Source organism: Gaeumannomyces tritici (assembly GCF_000145635.1).
Source record: "Gaeumannomyces tritici R3-111a-1 unplaced genomic scaffold supercont2.4, whole genome shotgun sequence".
NCBI classification, from domain to species: Eukaryota; Fungi; Ascomycota; class Sordariomycetes; order Magnaporthales; family Magnaporthaceae; genus Gaeumannomyces; species Gaeumannomyces tritici.
Genome location: NW_008804548.1, coordinates 1,314,030 through 1,326,621, shown reverse-complemented (window position 1 = coordinate 1,326,621; position 12,592 = coordinate 1,314,030). Strand labels below are relative to the sequence as shown.

At 59.6% G+C, this 12,592-nt stretch overlaps 5 protein-coding genes across 5 annotated transcripts; 2 read left to right on the top strand and 3 right to left on the bottom strand.

The window, feature by feature from the left end:
- Nucleotides 1–110: 110 nt before the first annotated feature.
- On the top strand, nucleotides 111–1,472 carry GGTG_07875 (protein transporter SEC22). The gene has a single exon (XM_009225706.1). It carries the CDS (start codon nucleotides 428–430, stop codon nucleotides 1,079–1,081), a length of 654 nt encoding a protein of 217 aa, XP_009223970.1. The 5' UTR covers nucleotides 111–427; the 3' UTR covers nucleotides 1,082–1,472.
- GGTG_07874 (hypothetical protein) lies at nucleotides 1,309–4,575 on the bottom strand. Its single transcript, XM_009225705.1, has 2 exons — nucleotides 3,067–4,575; nucleotides 1,309–2,953 (listed from the first exon to the last, which is right to left on the bottom strand). The coding sequence occupies exons 1-2, from the start codon at nucleotides 3,425–3,427 to the stop codon at nucleotides 1,833–1,835; spliced, it is 1,482 nt and encodes a 493-aa protein (XP_009223969.1). The 5' UTR covers nucleotides 3,428–4,575; the 3' UTR covers nucleotides 1,309–1,832.
- A 1,124-nt stretch (nucleotides 4,576–5,699) lies between these two features.
- Nucleotides 5,700–8,110, bottom strand: GGTG_07873 (ClpTM1 domain-containing protein). The gene is made up of 2 exons (XM_009225704.1): nucleotides 7,914–8,110; nucleotides 5,700–7,830 (listed from the first exon to the last, which is right to left on the bottom strand). Exons 1-2 carry the CDS (start codon nucleotides 7,974–7,976, stop codon nucleotides 5,899–5,901), a joined length of 1,995 nt encoding a protein of 664 aa, XP_009223968.1. The 5' UTR covers nucleotides 7,977–8,110; the 3' UTR covers nucleotides 5,700–5,898.
- Nucleotides 8,111–8,640: 530 nt separating this feature from the next.
- Nucleotides 8,641–10,926, top strand: GGTG_07872 (lysine decarboxylase). Its single transcript, XM_009225703.1, has 2 exons — nucleotides 8,641–9,958; nucleotides 10,024–10,926. Exons 1-2 carry the CDS (start codon nucleotides 9,781–9,783, stop codon nucleotides 10,581–10,583), a joined length of 738 nt encoding a protein of 245 aa, XP_009223967.1. The 5' UTR covers nucleotides 8,641–9,780; the 3' UTR covers nucleotides 10,584–10,926.
- GGTG_07871 (proteasome subunit alpha type-1) lies at nucleotides 10,842–12,523 on the bottom strand. The gene is made up of 3 exons (XM_009225702.1): nucleotides 12,280–12,523; nucleotides 12,061–12,172; nucleotides 10,842–11,942 (listed from the first exon to the last, which is right to left on the bottom strand). The coding sequence occupies exons 1-3, from the start codon at nucleotides 12,315–12,317 to the stop codon at nucleotides 11,256–11,258; spliced, it is 837 nt and encodes a 278-aa protein (XP_009223966.1). The 5' UTR covers nucleotides 12,318–12,523; the 3' UTR covers nucleotides 10,842–11,255.
- Nucleotides 12,524–12,592: the final 69 nt, after the last annotated feature.

The window sequence follows — 12,592 nt, the reverse complement described above, 5'->3', positions numbered from 1 at the left end:
TAACTGGGCGTTTGTGGAAATGCTGTTGGGCCAAAGTGCAGTTGAGTTCCAGTGACCCAATTGCACTCTCGCCCGCAGCGCCTGCCCGCAGCGTTTCTACTGTCTGGTCCCAACTTCAGGGGCTCCAATCAGCTTCTGGCGAGCTGTCAATTTCAACTGTCGTCACCACCCTCACCACCACCACTTGCCGCCGCCAAACGCTGCCTGAACCCAGGTGGTTAACCTTGGTGTACTGCACACGCGCTTCTACGGCAAAAGGACACGTCCCTTGACACCCGTTACTGCAGGCAAACAGAACCTCGCACCCGACCGAACCTTCGCGACGACAAACCCAGCCCGACCGGCCGAGCAAACAAACACTAGCGATCCGACAGAGCAGGGGAAGAGACAGACACCCATACACACACACACACACACACAGCTCAAAATGATTCGCTCCACACAAATAGCCCGCCTCGACGGCCTCATGCTCTGCGCCTCGGTCGACGACGACGAGGCCGAGGCGGCCCTGTCGGAGATCAAGTCGCAGGTCAAGCTGGTCCTGCGGCGGCTGAACCGCAACTCGGAGCCGCAGGCCTCCATCGAGTCGGGCAGCGCCTTCACCCTGCACTACCTCATCGCCGGCGCCGAGGTCGTGCACCTGTGCATCGCCGACCGCTCCTACCCGCGCAAGCTGGCCTTCACGTACCTGTCGGACCTGGCGACCGAGTTCGCAAACACGTACCCGGCCCACCAGGTGCAGTCGCCGACCCTGCGCCCCTACGCCTTTGTCGAGTTCGACACCTTCATCAGCCGCACCAAGCAGACGTACAGCGACTCGCGCGCGAGCCAGAACCTGGACAAGCTCAACGACGAGCTCAGGGACGTGACACAGGTCATGACGAAAAACATCGAGGACCTGCTCTACCGCGGCGACTCGCTCGAGCGCATGGGCGAGCTGAGCAGCCGCCTGCGCGACGACTCCAAAAAGTACCGCCGCGCCGCCGTCCGCATCAACTGGGAGCTCATGCTCAAGCAGTACGGACCCTTTGCCGGGCTCGGCTTGTTTGTCATCTTTTTCCTGTGGTGGCGCTTCTTCTAATTTTATTTTTGATATACGGGGGGCGTGGACAAAAAAGAACAAAAAGGAGGGGACCGTGTCCAAGGGTACACATGGAAAGGGCAAGCGTCGTCTATAAGGGGAACCGGCAGCCAGGGCGAGAAAAGAGGCGACTAGGCGACAACCACACAAACAGGCCAAGCCAGACAGAACGCAGAGGCTCAGTCTATAGGGGACTGTCTGGTTTCCCATGGGCATGGGCAATGATATCGAACGATGGTGTTCAACCCCCAAGACATCTGAGATGTTGTCTTGTTTTGTTTTGTTTTTCATTATCGTCTTGTTCTCATTCTTCTTTTCTGTACATTATCCACACCATGCCTCTATTTACTATTGAAAACATACATGGGTAATTAAGTATAAACTGCGTCCGTCTTTGGAGGGGCTGAGGTCTTGTGCCTCGTGTCAACCAGAAAAAGCAAAAATCCAAGGAAACGGGTATAAAATCGTCCGCTTCCGGAATAAGAGGTCAATATGAAGCAAAGAAGAAGAAAAACAGACGTCATGCGGTCGGTCCCTGTTATCCCTCCCAAATTCCCCTGCGCCGCCAGCCAGCCTGCGCCATCAAGCCGTCCGGAAACGCCGGGCTGGCTCAACAAGGTTTCGTCACTCGTTATCCCGCCGCCATCCCATTCCAAGGTGGCCCCAGACAGTATTGAGAAGCGTAATCAAAGACGAAGAAGATTGAAATGCCAGTCACCAGCATTAACAAGTGCCAACAAGGCGCCCCGGTTCACATAACGGCGCAGTTGGTCTTCTTGGTGGGCATAGTGGGCATAGGCAGCAGGCCGGCGCCGTGGTACCACTCTAGGTGCTCCTGGAACTCAATCAACCCCAGCAGCCCCTCCTCGTCCTGCGCGTACCTGGTCTCGCCGCCCTCCTCGCCCTGCTCAAAGTACGTGTACTCGTCGCAGTAGGGGCACATGACGCGCGCGCGCCAGTCGCCGTTGTCGGGCGGCAGGTGGTTCGCGATGGCCACGGGGGCGAACACGACGCACTTGGGCTCGCCCGTCGACACGCTCAGAGCCTCGGCCTGCCAGTCCGGGTAGCCGCCATAGTAGCCGTAGCCGCCGTTGGCGGTCGAGGGGTGCTGTAGTTGCTGCTCTAGGTTCCGCGTCCTCGAGGGCATCCGGTCCAGGTCCTCCCACACCAGGAAGCCGTCGCAGTAGTCGCACGCGAAGGCGACGTCGCGGTCGCCGAACTTCTCGAAGCCGCCGATGGCATTGCATTCGGGCACCAGCGCCTCAAGGCCAAACGGGGTTGCTTGTGGTCCCTGCGGTGGCGGTGATGCCGGCTGTGCCTGCGGCGGCTGTAGTTGTTCGTTCTGCTGCCCCGCGCTATTATTACCGTTGGGAGAATGGGCCCCGCCGCCTTTGCCGGGCGGCGGCGACATTAGGAAGCCTGGTTTTAGTTGCGGACTCAACATCTGCTGATGTCGCGGCTGATTTGGCGCATGTGAAACCGCCACGCCCTGCTCTAGATCTATAGCAGTGGCGGCGCCTGGGCTCAGCATGCCGATAGACTCGACGCCGTCATCGTCCTTCTTGGTGCGGGTGCTCTCGCGGCGGCCGGAGCTGGCGCTGCCAGGGGCGGCGGTGGGGGCCACCAGCCCCTGGAGCTCACGCTGGCGCCTCTGGACCTGGAAGGCGCCGAGGCAGCGGGCCGGGCCCGGCCCTGTAGCGAATATGCGGCAGGCGGCGCGGCACTGGGTGCGGTGCAGGTCGCGACGCAGCGCGACCGTCTCGAGCACCCACGTGGGGTTGATGGGGCCGCCCGCCCGCGACCAGTCCTTGAAGTTTTGCCCGTGGAAGCTAAACCTTGTGTTTAGGTTGCGCAGCTCCTCGACCGATTTGGCTGTCACATGTCAGTGCCCGTCTTGGCCGGCGGCCGGCAGCAAAGCTGACAGCAGGGGGGAGCGAAGAAGGAAGCAGGGATACATGATTAGACAGGCAGGCAGCAGGGCTTACAGTTTCTGTCTCGCTCGTAGAAGAACTGGCCATTTACCAGGCGCGACATGGCCTGGAAGTCACGCTTGGCTTCGTCCAGGGCCTCCTCGAGGGCGCGGGTCTGCTCGAATTCGTCGGGCCCCCACTGCCGCTTGTCGGCAAACATGAGGGTGCGGATGGCATCGCTGAGCGAGGTGGCAATGGCAGCCAGGACGGTACCGACCGTGTCATTGGCGGCGGCGTTGGAGAGGGGTGAGGCGGAGCTTGTAGCTGCCGGTGGTGCGGCGGCACCTGCTGCTGCCGGTGCCGGCGCCTGGCTGGTTTTTGGCGACGATAGTGGTGATGCTGCGCTGGATCCGCCGGGGCTGATGCTGCCGCTCATCGGGTCCGCTGCCGCGCGCCCAGCTCGGTCCGGCGCGCGTCCCTTTAAGAGGATGAGACGGAGAAGGAGAGAGAAGGGACGAGTCGGCGTCCCCGAGAGCAGCAGAAAAGGGCGAATTCCAAGGGTCCCGCGATGCGCTGCGTCTGATGCTTTTGCCTGGCTGCTTTGCCCGTCTGATCACAGCAGCAGCAGGCGGTCCGCCAGGGAACAGCACTGATAAGCACTCGGGTGGGACCAAAGCCTTAGCCTTAGGTAGCTAAAAGGCAGCACGGCTGACTATCCGAGACAGCCGCACGGAGCTCAAGGGCTGCGGTTGCGGTGCAAGCGGCGCCCAAGGAGACCACGAACGGCGATGTGCCCGAGCTTGCCCCGAATCGAGCGGCTGGGTCTTGTTTTTGCGCAGGGAAGTGAGTGAGCTGTCCAAGAGTGAGGAGAGAAGTGCTGCTGTGCCTCTGGGACGAACGGACGGCGAGAGAAAGAGCCGACGGGCAAGAAATCGGAAACCTGCGTCGTCCCGCTCTCCCCATCAACGCGCGCCTCGCGCGTGTAGCCCGCCCTCTTTCCTAGGGATCACAATGGCAATTCGGCGCTGGCGAGCTGAGGGCGTACGTCAGCGTCCCCAGTCGCGAGATCCGTTGTCAAGAAAAGGTGGTTCCGGACATGGGGCAGGCGGTTTCGACGATTTCTTGGCTTCGCTAAAGCGAGAAAGATGATCGGGTTTGAGAGCCGGGTTTTTCTCTCCTACGGTCTGCGTTTTTTTTCTGACTGCTCGCTTCGGCCTTCCAGTCTGGCCTCTGTGTCCTCTTCTCTCGCTGCCTGGAGGGGGAGGCCTGCCAGGTCTTTTGGTATTTTGTCGATCAATCCTTAATCGCTGGCTTCTTCTTTTTTTTTCCTTTGCTGGATGGAGTTGCGGCTGATCTGGCCACCTCACTCTGCTTACATACTTGTCCGTTCTTGCCGCCGCCGCTGACAAGGCTAGGCGAACCGTGGATGCACAGCTCTTGCTGTATTCGGCCGGTGGGTGGCTTACCACGGATCTGGAACCCGATGCCCCTCGTCAATCGCCCAATCGGCGAGGCTGATGGCGAGATGGTGTATCTGCTGTCGATGAAAAAAAGAGGGTTGCCACGCAGGGGCGAGAAGCCACAGCTGAGAGTAGCGCTAGGGGAGGGGGCAGCTGCTAGGTTTAGGGGCCGTGTCGTGGTTCCTGGCAGGTTCCCCACCACAAGGAGAGGAAAAAAACGGGTTGATGGGGGCGGGAAGGGTCAACGAATGGCTGGGCACCTGGGCTCCTGGGGATAGCGCTCACCAGCCAACTTTTGCCGATTCAGCGTCGCAGCCAAGGCTTCAGGGAGGGAGGATCATGGCCAGAAGCGATGGGAAAAGGGGGCAAGCAGGCGAAAAGAAAGAGAAAGGAAACGGATACAGGGGTCTCAGAAACAGCACGTCAAATCTTGTCTCGACCGATGTTTTGCTCAGCCAACAACAATTGCAGAAACGACAAGGAATAGCTGTCGAAACCAACCAAATTTGGACCCGTCACCAAAGGAAGGCATTCTGACCCTGTTCCTAGCATTGAGGACCATACCAAGCCACCACGATCAATGACAAAAAAAAAAGCACACACGCGATATCGTTTTCTTTGGATTCCGCATCTCCAAATCTGATTCGTCAGGTCGGACGATCTTCCCTCAGCCCTAGCCGCTCCGACCCAGACAGACAAGCAACGCTAGATCCCACCACCACCACTCGCAACCGCTCAGCCACTCATATTGGCGTTTTCCACGCGCGCGGCGCCCCAAGGCTGCATGCAGTAGTCCCTTCCGTCGCCTTTTTCTTTGGTCGATCCCGGTGCCAGGTTAGAACACCCCAAAGAATAGTACCCCCGCATACGTAACCCCCCCCCCGACGGCATTGCCGACCCAGGGGGTACCCAGGTCAGCCTCCGCAAGACGGGAGAAACGAGTCGCAATCCAACGGAGCCGCGGACATGCCCTATGAAATCGCCGCGGCCAGACCCGGGAACCCTGTGCGCCCACACACAGACACGTTCACGCCGAGGATGGCAACGCTTGGGTCGAGTCTGTTGGCTTGTGCGACTAGATGCGCCGAAGCTGACCACTTTGCATAGGCTAGAAAGCCCTCCAGCGAACCCGTTGGGTGTTCCGCGCTAGCATTTCCTGACCTGATTTGGATAGCGGGAGTTGGCCCCAAGGCTCTTTGTGTAAGGCATCCAGAAGCTTTCTGTCGATAGTTCCCGCCTTGTTACGTTGCAGAATTACCGTGTGACCTGGACGAGGCCGAGGAGAGAAGGAGGGGGACAGAAAGGACAAATTAGGGGCGCCATGCGTGCGTCCAGATATGAGCACACTTATCATCGTGTTGGGTTTGGTACTGGAGCTAAAGATTGAGAATCCATCTAATCGATACGCCTCGTTTTCTAAGAAATTTTGGCATGCAATCAATCACCTTCATTTCCTCTTCACGGCCTTGGCAGCCCCGGCGTCCGCGCCGCTGGCCTTCCCATCACCACCCTCCGGGCTCTTCGCTGCATCTTCATCTACGGGTGGCAGCGCCTTGCCCTCGTCCTTCTTAACCGCCTCGGTTTCGTCCTCTCCGCCCTGACCGAACTCGTTGACACGGGTGTAGTCGATGCGGTAGGCCCAGCGCTGATAGATGTAGATAAAGAAAATGATGTCATCGCGGAAGGTCGACAGGCGGTGCAGGAAGGGCATCTTGATGGTGAAGGCGAACAGGTCGTCGATGAAGGTGTTGAGGAACTTGTACATCATGGCCTTGGCCGGCATGTGTGCCACGCTCTTGAGTCGGTAGTTGATGTAGAGTGCCGGCACCATCATCAGGAACCCATATGCATACACGGACCCCACCAGCGTCGTGATGATGAACGAGTACCAGCCCTTGTGCTCCTCGTACATGACCGAGTAGACGGCGTACGCAATGAGCAGTGGCACTCCGGCCATGTACATGTACTTGAAGGCGATCTCGTCATACTCCTTGGTCTTCTCCTCAGTGTCGCTCAGCTTGTGCTTATCCTCAAACACGACGCGGTACGGCAGCAGTGACCCGGGCGCCTCGCGCACTCGCACGTTGACAACCGTCGTGACCTTCCAGAGCTCGATAAGGATCCCGACGCCCTGCGACCCGAGGATCATCCAGCTCGTATTTTGGGAGTTGTCCAGCAGGTAGAGGAAGATGATGGCCTGCATGAAGACGTTGGCCAGGATGGTGCGCACCGAGATGCCAACGTTGTCCTTCTTCTTGCGGTAGTGCGCCACGTCCGACGTGAAGGCTAGCGTCTCGAAGATGAGGTGAAGGATGGTCACGACAGTTGTGATACCGAGCAAGATTGGGTTCGTGTCCAGAAGTATCTCCTTGACCATCTCGATCTCGGTGCCGTCGCCGCCGCCGGGCAGGGAGCCTCCCCACGCCGCCGTCTTGGCCGCCTCGCGCGAGTTGAGCTCGATGGAGGACAAGGTGGTGAACTTCCAGTTGGCCAGGTTGTTCAGGTCGATACGCACGGGCAGCGTCTTGACCGTCTCGTTGAGCTGCATCATGTGGGACTTGAGCTGCCAAAAGGTGTTGACAAACAGGATGGGATAGTACCAAGTGTGCTGGCCCGAGCCGTCGCGCGCGCCGGTGGCCTCGAGGTTGACAAACTGTCGCGCCGAGACGGGAGTCTGCGCGAGCAGCAGGACACCCGTGTCAGGGATGAAGGACAGGCTGGCGTTGGGGTGGTAGTAGTTGCCGACCACAGGGACAGAGGGTTGGTTGTCCTCCTCGGCCGCCTCGGCGTCGGGCGACTCGGTCTCGTTCTGCTTGGCCAGGAGACTCCGCAGCTTCTTGACCTTTTTCTTGGCGATGTACTGGGTTAAGGGGAAGGTGAAGTGGTAAGCCGAGCCGGGGTCGAAGCCCTTCTGCTTTGGGTCCAGCACGCTCCCGGCGAGTCCAACGTAGAAATGGCCCCATAGTGTCCCGTTGCGCTGGACCGTGGTAGGAACGTCAATCACGGTCTCGGCCGTACGCTTGTCGGTCCAGTTGCCTAGCGTAAACCCCTTCTCCTCCAGCACGATCTTGCTCTCGGGGGTCGAGGCGAGGGGCGAGGGGATAAAGGAGTCGGAGACGGTGACGACGACATCAAGCTTGCTGCTGGGCGGCCAGATGGGAGCGGCACGCATGGGATTGGGGTTCCACGAGGCGCCCTCGTCGAGCCGGTCTGGGCGGGTCTGATACGGAGGGATGTCACCGGTGTTCGGGACCTCGACGATTTTGCCGTCGCCGTCCTTGATGATCTGGCCAGCCTGCTGGTTGGGGAAGAACTGCTTCATGACGAACTGCATGGCCACATACATGGCCACCATCTGCAAGATTTTATTGATAAAGGACTGCGCCGGCACGGAAAGCAGCCTGTTAGCGCCAAAGGAAACACGGGCAGATAAATCGTGGCAGGCTTGATGAGGCTACTCACGCCCTCCTGCCGCTGCTGCGGCTGGCCAGCCGGGCGGCCCGCCACGGCGGCTTGCTCTGGCATTTTGAAGAGACGGGCGCTTTAGCGCAATAGGTGTCGAGTTCCCGTAGTCCTTGGGGGAGGTGCCAAGGTGTGTTGGGCGAGGTTCCAGAGTGGCGATGTACTCGTCAGGAGGAATTTGTTTGCGCCTTTGGATGCGACGGATATTGATATGGTGGGGGGAGATAAGGGACGTGTACTATGTACTGTGTAAATTCGCGCGACTGGAAAAACTGGAGCAAGCCGAGCCGCAGACAAGACGTGTTCTCAAGCATGGAGCGTGCTCGCTAACCTCAGCGGCTGCATCAATGTAACTCCACTGACGGCCCCTGACCGAGTCTTTCGCCCTAGCTTCTCCATGTGGGCTGTCGCAACCACCCTCGATTCAATTGACAACCCAAGCAACTGAGGGACAGGGGCGGCTCAGACCAACTCCTGCTGGCGGCGACGCAATCGACGCCACTTCCTCCACTTTGCGATGACAGGAGAACAAACATGTAGTCTTGTCATGCAGCTTCCCTTCCACCATAAAGGCTCAATTTCCCACCTCCCCCAAGCGCCATTTTCCCATGCCCACACACGATCTGATCGTGTATCAAGGAATGTTTGTTTGCCTTGCACACAAACCAGAGGCCAGCCATGCTGGACCATTCCGGACGTTCGTCCTCCTCCGCCAGGCCGCTGTATGGCCACATGGTTCACAGCTGGTGTGACACGAGGTCTTTGCGCGCTAAGCTGGTGGCTGGCTCTGTTCTTCAAGCCCGGGGGCATGCCTTGTGCTTGTGTTGCCAGTGCGGTGCGGCCCCATTGAATGCTTGTGGTTTCTCAGTCGAGCATGGATGCTCTCTCCTCTCCCCATGCGGGACAAGGTTGGGCGTCACCGTCTCTTATGTCATACCCGCATCCCGGGAGCCCTGAAGCTAGGGACGCCTCGCTCTCCCCAGGCAACAGCAGGTCACAGGGCCTCGGAAACAGCCAGCCAGGGCGCGGGTGAGCTGCGAGCTACTGGCGACGGCCTCGGCCCTCTGCATCTCCCTCCACTCCATCGGCGCCAACACTACCGCCCTGCTGTTGGTGCACCTCACCGCGAGTCCGCCTTGCCGCCCCACCGAGAACAGGCCCGGACCAACCACGGCGGTTACATGCATCAGAGCCTTTGCTTCTTTGCTCCCGATCTGCTGGCCGGACTAGAAGCAAAGCCGGACGGGTGCACACTGCGTTGGCTTGAACCTGTTGACGTAGTAACACATATTCCTATATAAACCCCTATCTTCTGCTGTCTGCTCCTCGGCCGGGCGTGGCTCTGGCCGGAGCTCCCTCTTGTTTGGAATTTCCGACTTCCGATTGACTTGGTCTGGCCCGGATCCAATATTACATCAGAGATCCCGCACGCAGCCTTCAGCCACTGCGAGGATCGCCTTGCCCTGCTTACCGCCCATTTGCGGTTCCCAACAACACGATATCTTGCATCCCAGACAGCCACCACAGTTGACTCAACCGGCGACTAGTCTTAGGTTGAGGCCACCACCACCCCGCCGGCATCTCCACATTGAGCACATTTATATCCGTTTCTAGGGCGCGCCTTTTCATCTTTGCCAGTCTTGGCACCTCCATTTCTATAGGTACCTACCCACAGCCTTCCTGCCTCTCCTTCCTTTATCGAGACGGCCCAATCTGGCTCAATCTGATTCACCGATCCAAGACTTTCGTATAAGTGCTCTATTTATCACGCATCCTACGCCGCTATCCTTCCTCAAACACAGCCATCCAAGTCTTGCAATATAAACTTCTTTCATCCACACACGTTTTCTTTTATCACCAGGCCACAATGGACTCCGGCAACCAAGCCCCCAGCCGGACGGCGACCCCGGCTGGCCCCAACGGGAACGGAATCAAGAGGACCAAGATTTGCGTCTATTGCGGCTCCTCCCGCGGCAACGACCCTGCATACTTGCAGGCCGCCCGTGACCTCGCCAAGGTCATGGCCGAGCACGACATCGACCTGGGTTAGTGAAACCGAGCTCCCAAGGGAAGCATGTTGGACGTTCAGGAGGCTGACTTTGCCAAACAGTATACGGCGGCGGCACTGTCGGGCTGATGGGGGAGGTGGCGCGGACGCTGGTGTCGCTCAAGGGCCCCGAGTCGGTGCACGGCATCATCCCCGAGGCGCTCGTTAGCTATGAGCGCGATCCGACCTACACGTCCACGTCGGCCGCCGCCGGCGCGGACGGGGACACGCTGCCGGTGCCCGACGAGAAGCTGTACGGCATGACGACGGTGGTCAAGGATATGCACACGCGCAAGAACATGATGGCGCGCGAGGTGCTGGCCGGCGGTCCGGGAAGCGGCTTCATCGCCCTCCCGGGAGGCTTTGGTACCATCGAGGAGCTGGTCGAGATGTGCACGTGGAACCAGCTGGGCATCCACGACAAGGGCGTCGTGGCGCTCAACATCAAGGGCTACTACGAGCCCATCCGGCAGTTCGTCGCGAGCAGCGTCGAGGCCGGCTTCATCCGCCCCGGCCAGGGCGAGATCCTCACCTTTGCCGAGACCGCCGAGGAGGCCATCCGGACCCTGCGCGACTACAAGGTGTCCGACCAGGTCCTGAAGCTGAGCTGGGGGGCCCAGTGATTGGGGGCGCGGTACACATGACTTGGGGGAGAATACAGAATATGTCCCGGCAGAGACATGGGGGAGGACAAGGTTTCGGGGGGGCCCAGTTGGCAAAGGTTCCATGGCACACGGCGCCCATGGTTGCGCCAAGACGCTTGCCGTGGTTGCGCGCGTGAGCGCATGGCGCTCTGCGAGATGTTGTACAATACCCACCCATGTCAGTCCGAACGAGCCGGCGTTCGCTTTTTAAGCCGGTAGAAGTGGCTACAAGGATAGAGGACAAGAAGAACAATAAAAAAAAGAATCAAAAAGATAACAAGGTGCCCCTATCTCTCTGAATATTAGTATTTGTAAAACTTCGTAGGACAGCCAAAGGTGTGTTGGTTCTGTTGTACAGAGGCCAGACCACTACCGCTTAACGGCACTACTACACAGCACTGAGCAGCCGGAGGAGATATCGCCTGATGCCTAAAGGGGTTGGCTGGGTATCTAGAATTGACCGCCGGCCATGCTAGGGGCGGTGGTGAGGGGAAGCAGCTCGTGGTCCCTCAGAGCGAGCTGTCGATTCAACATGTGAATAACGTTTCTCCCCCGTTCCTCATTTTTCCCTCCTTCCGTCCTGCATGGCACTAGGCAAGTCGTCGGTAGTACCTAACCCGATCAATCCCGGCCCTTTCTTTTTCCCCTTCTTTACTCGTCAACATCCATGCCCTCGGCGGCGGCGGCGGCGGGAGCGGCGGGAGCGGCGTCACCGGCGTCACCAGCGTCGCCGGCGGCCTCCCTCTCGTCAGAGACGCTGTCTATCCACTCCTTGACCTCCTGTCCGTCGTAGAGCCTGAAGGGCTCAACGCGCTGCTTGCCGTCGTCGCCCTTTACGAGCCCGACGATGCCGACCGATGTGTTGTCCGTGGTGAGCTCCTTGTCCTGGACCAGGCTCTCCTTGAGAGCGCGGAGGCCGTGCTTGAGCAGCTCCTCGCGGTCGCAGCTGGCGAACTTGTCGAGGTTGCGCTCGAGATAGGTGCGGGCCATCTGGGAGCGGGCGCCGATGGCAAAGGCCACCATCTCCTCCGTCATGCCCGAGGGCTGGAAGTCGAACAGGTGGGGGCCGCGATCGTCGACGCCCGCCACCAGCAGGCCGACGCCGTAGGGCCTCTTGCCGTAGTGCTGCGTGTTCACCTGGGCCTTCTCGCCGATCAGGTCGACGAGCGTGCGCACGGGCAGGGAGCGCCCGTACGTCAGGCGGTGACCCAGGCACTGCTGCTTCATGAAGTTGGACAGCACACGCGCGTCCGACGCTAGACCCGCGATGGCGATGCCGACGTGCTCGTCGAGCGGGAACAGCTTCTTCTGGTACGACGAGAGCTCTTCGGCATTTCGCTATTTGCGTAAAAAGGAGTTAGCCTTTGTCTGGCTGGTTGTTTTTGGGAGGGGTGGTGGTGTGCTGTCGGGTCGCCAAGGCTAGCAAGACGGCTGGAGGGAGGGGGGGTAGCCTCACCTTGACGGCTACTAGGATCGCATGGGTCTTGCTCGCCAGGCCGACGACTACTGAGCCCTGCTTGACTGCCTCTGCTGTGTACTCGACCTGGAAGATACGACCTTGTGGCGAGCTGTGGAGAACAGACGGAAGCAAAAAGACCAGGGCTGGGTCAGCGGGAAGAGCTCGTAGGATCGAAGGTTGTGGGCAGCAAGGGCCCAAACGTGAGCGGCGGCTTACAATGTCACCGAGTCGTTGTCATAGTTGTTTCTGAACATGGTGAAGGCGCCGTCTCGCTGCAGCCGCGCTCAGCTCCCGGGGAGGGTCTTCTCGTGGGTATCGGATTGGGGGGTCGGCGGGGGGTCGTCTGGTGGTGGGCGGGAAATGCGCGGAGGTGCTTCTTCTGGCGGGCGGTGCGGGCTCTGTTGGTCGGCGGGCTTTCGATATGGTGTCAATCAATCGCGGGCAGGCAGCTCTAGAGCTTCGCGGCACAGTGCTAATTTGGAGGGACTGGGGACTGGAGACTGGGGCGGGATGATGGTCCAAGCTCCGG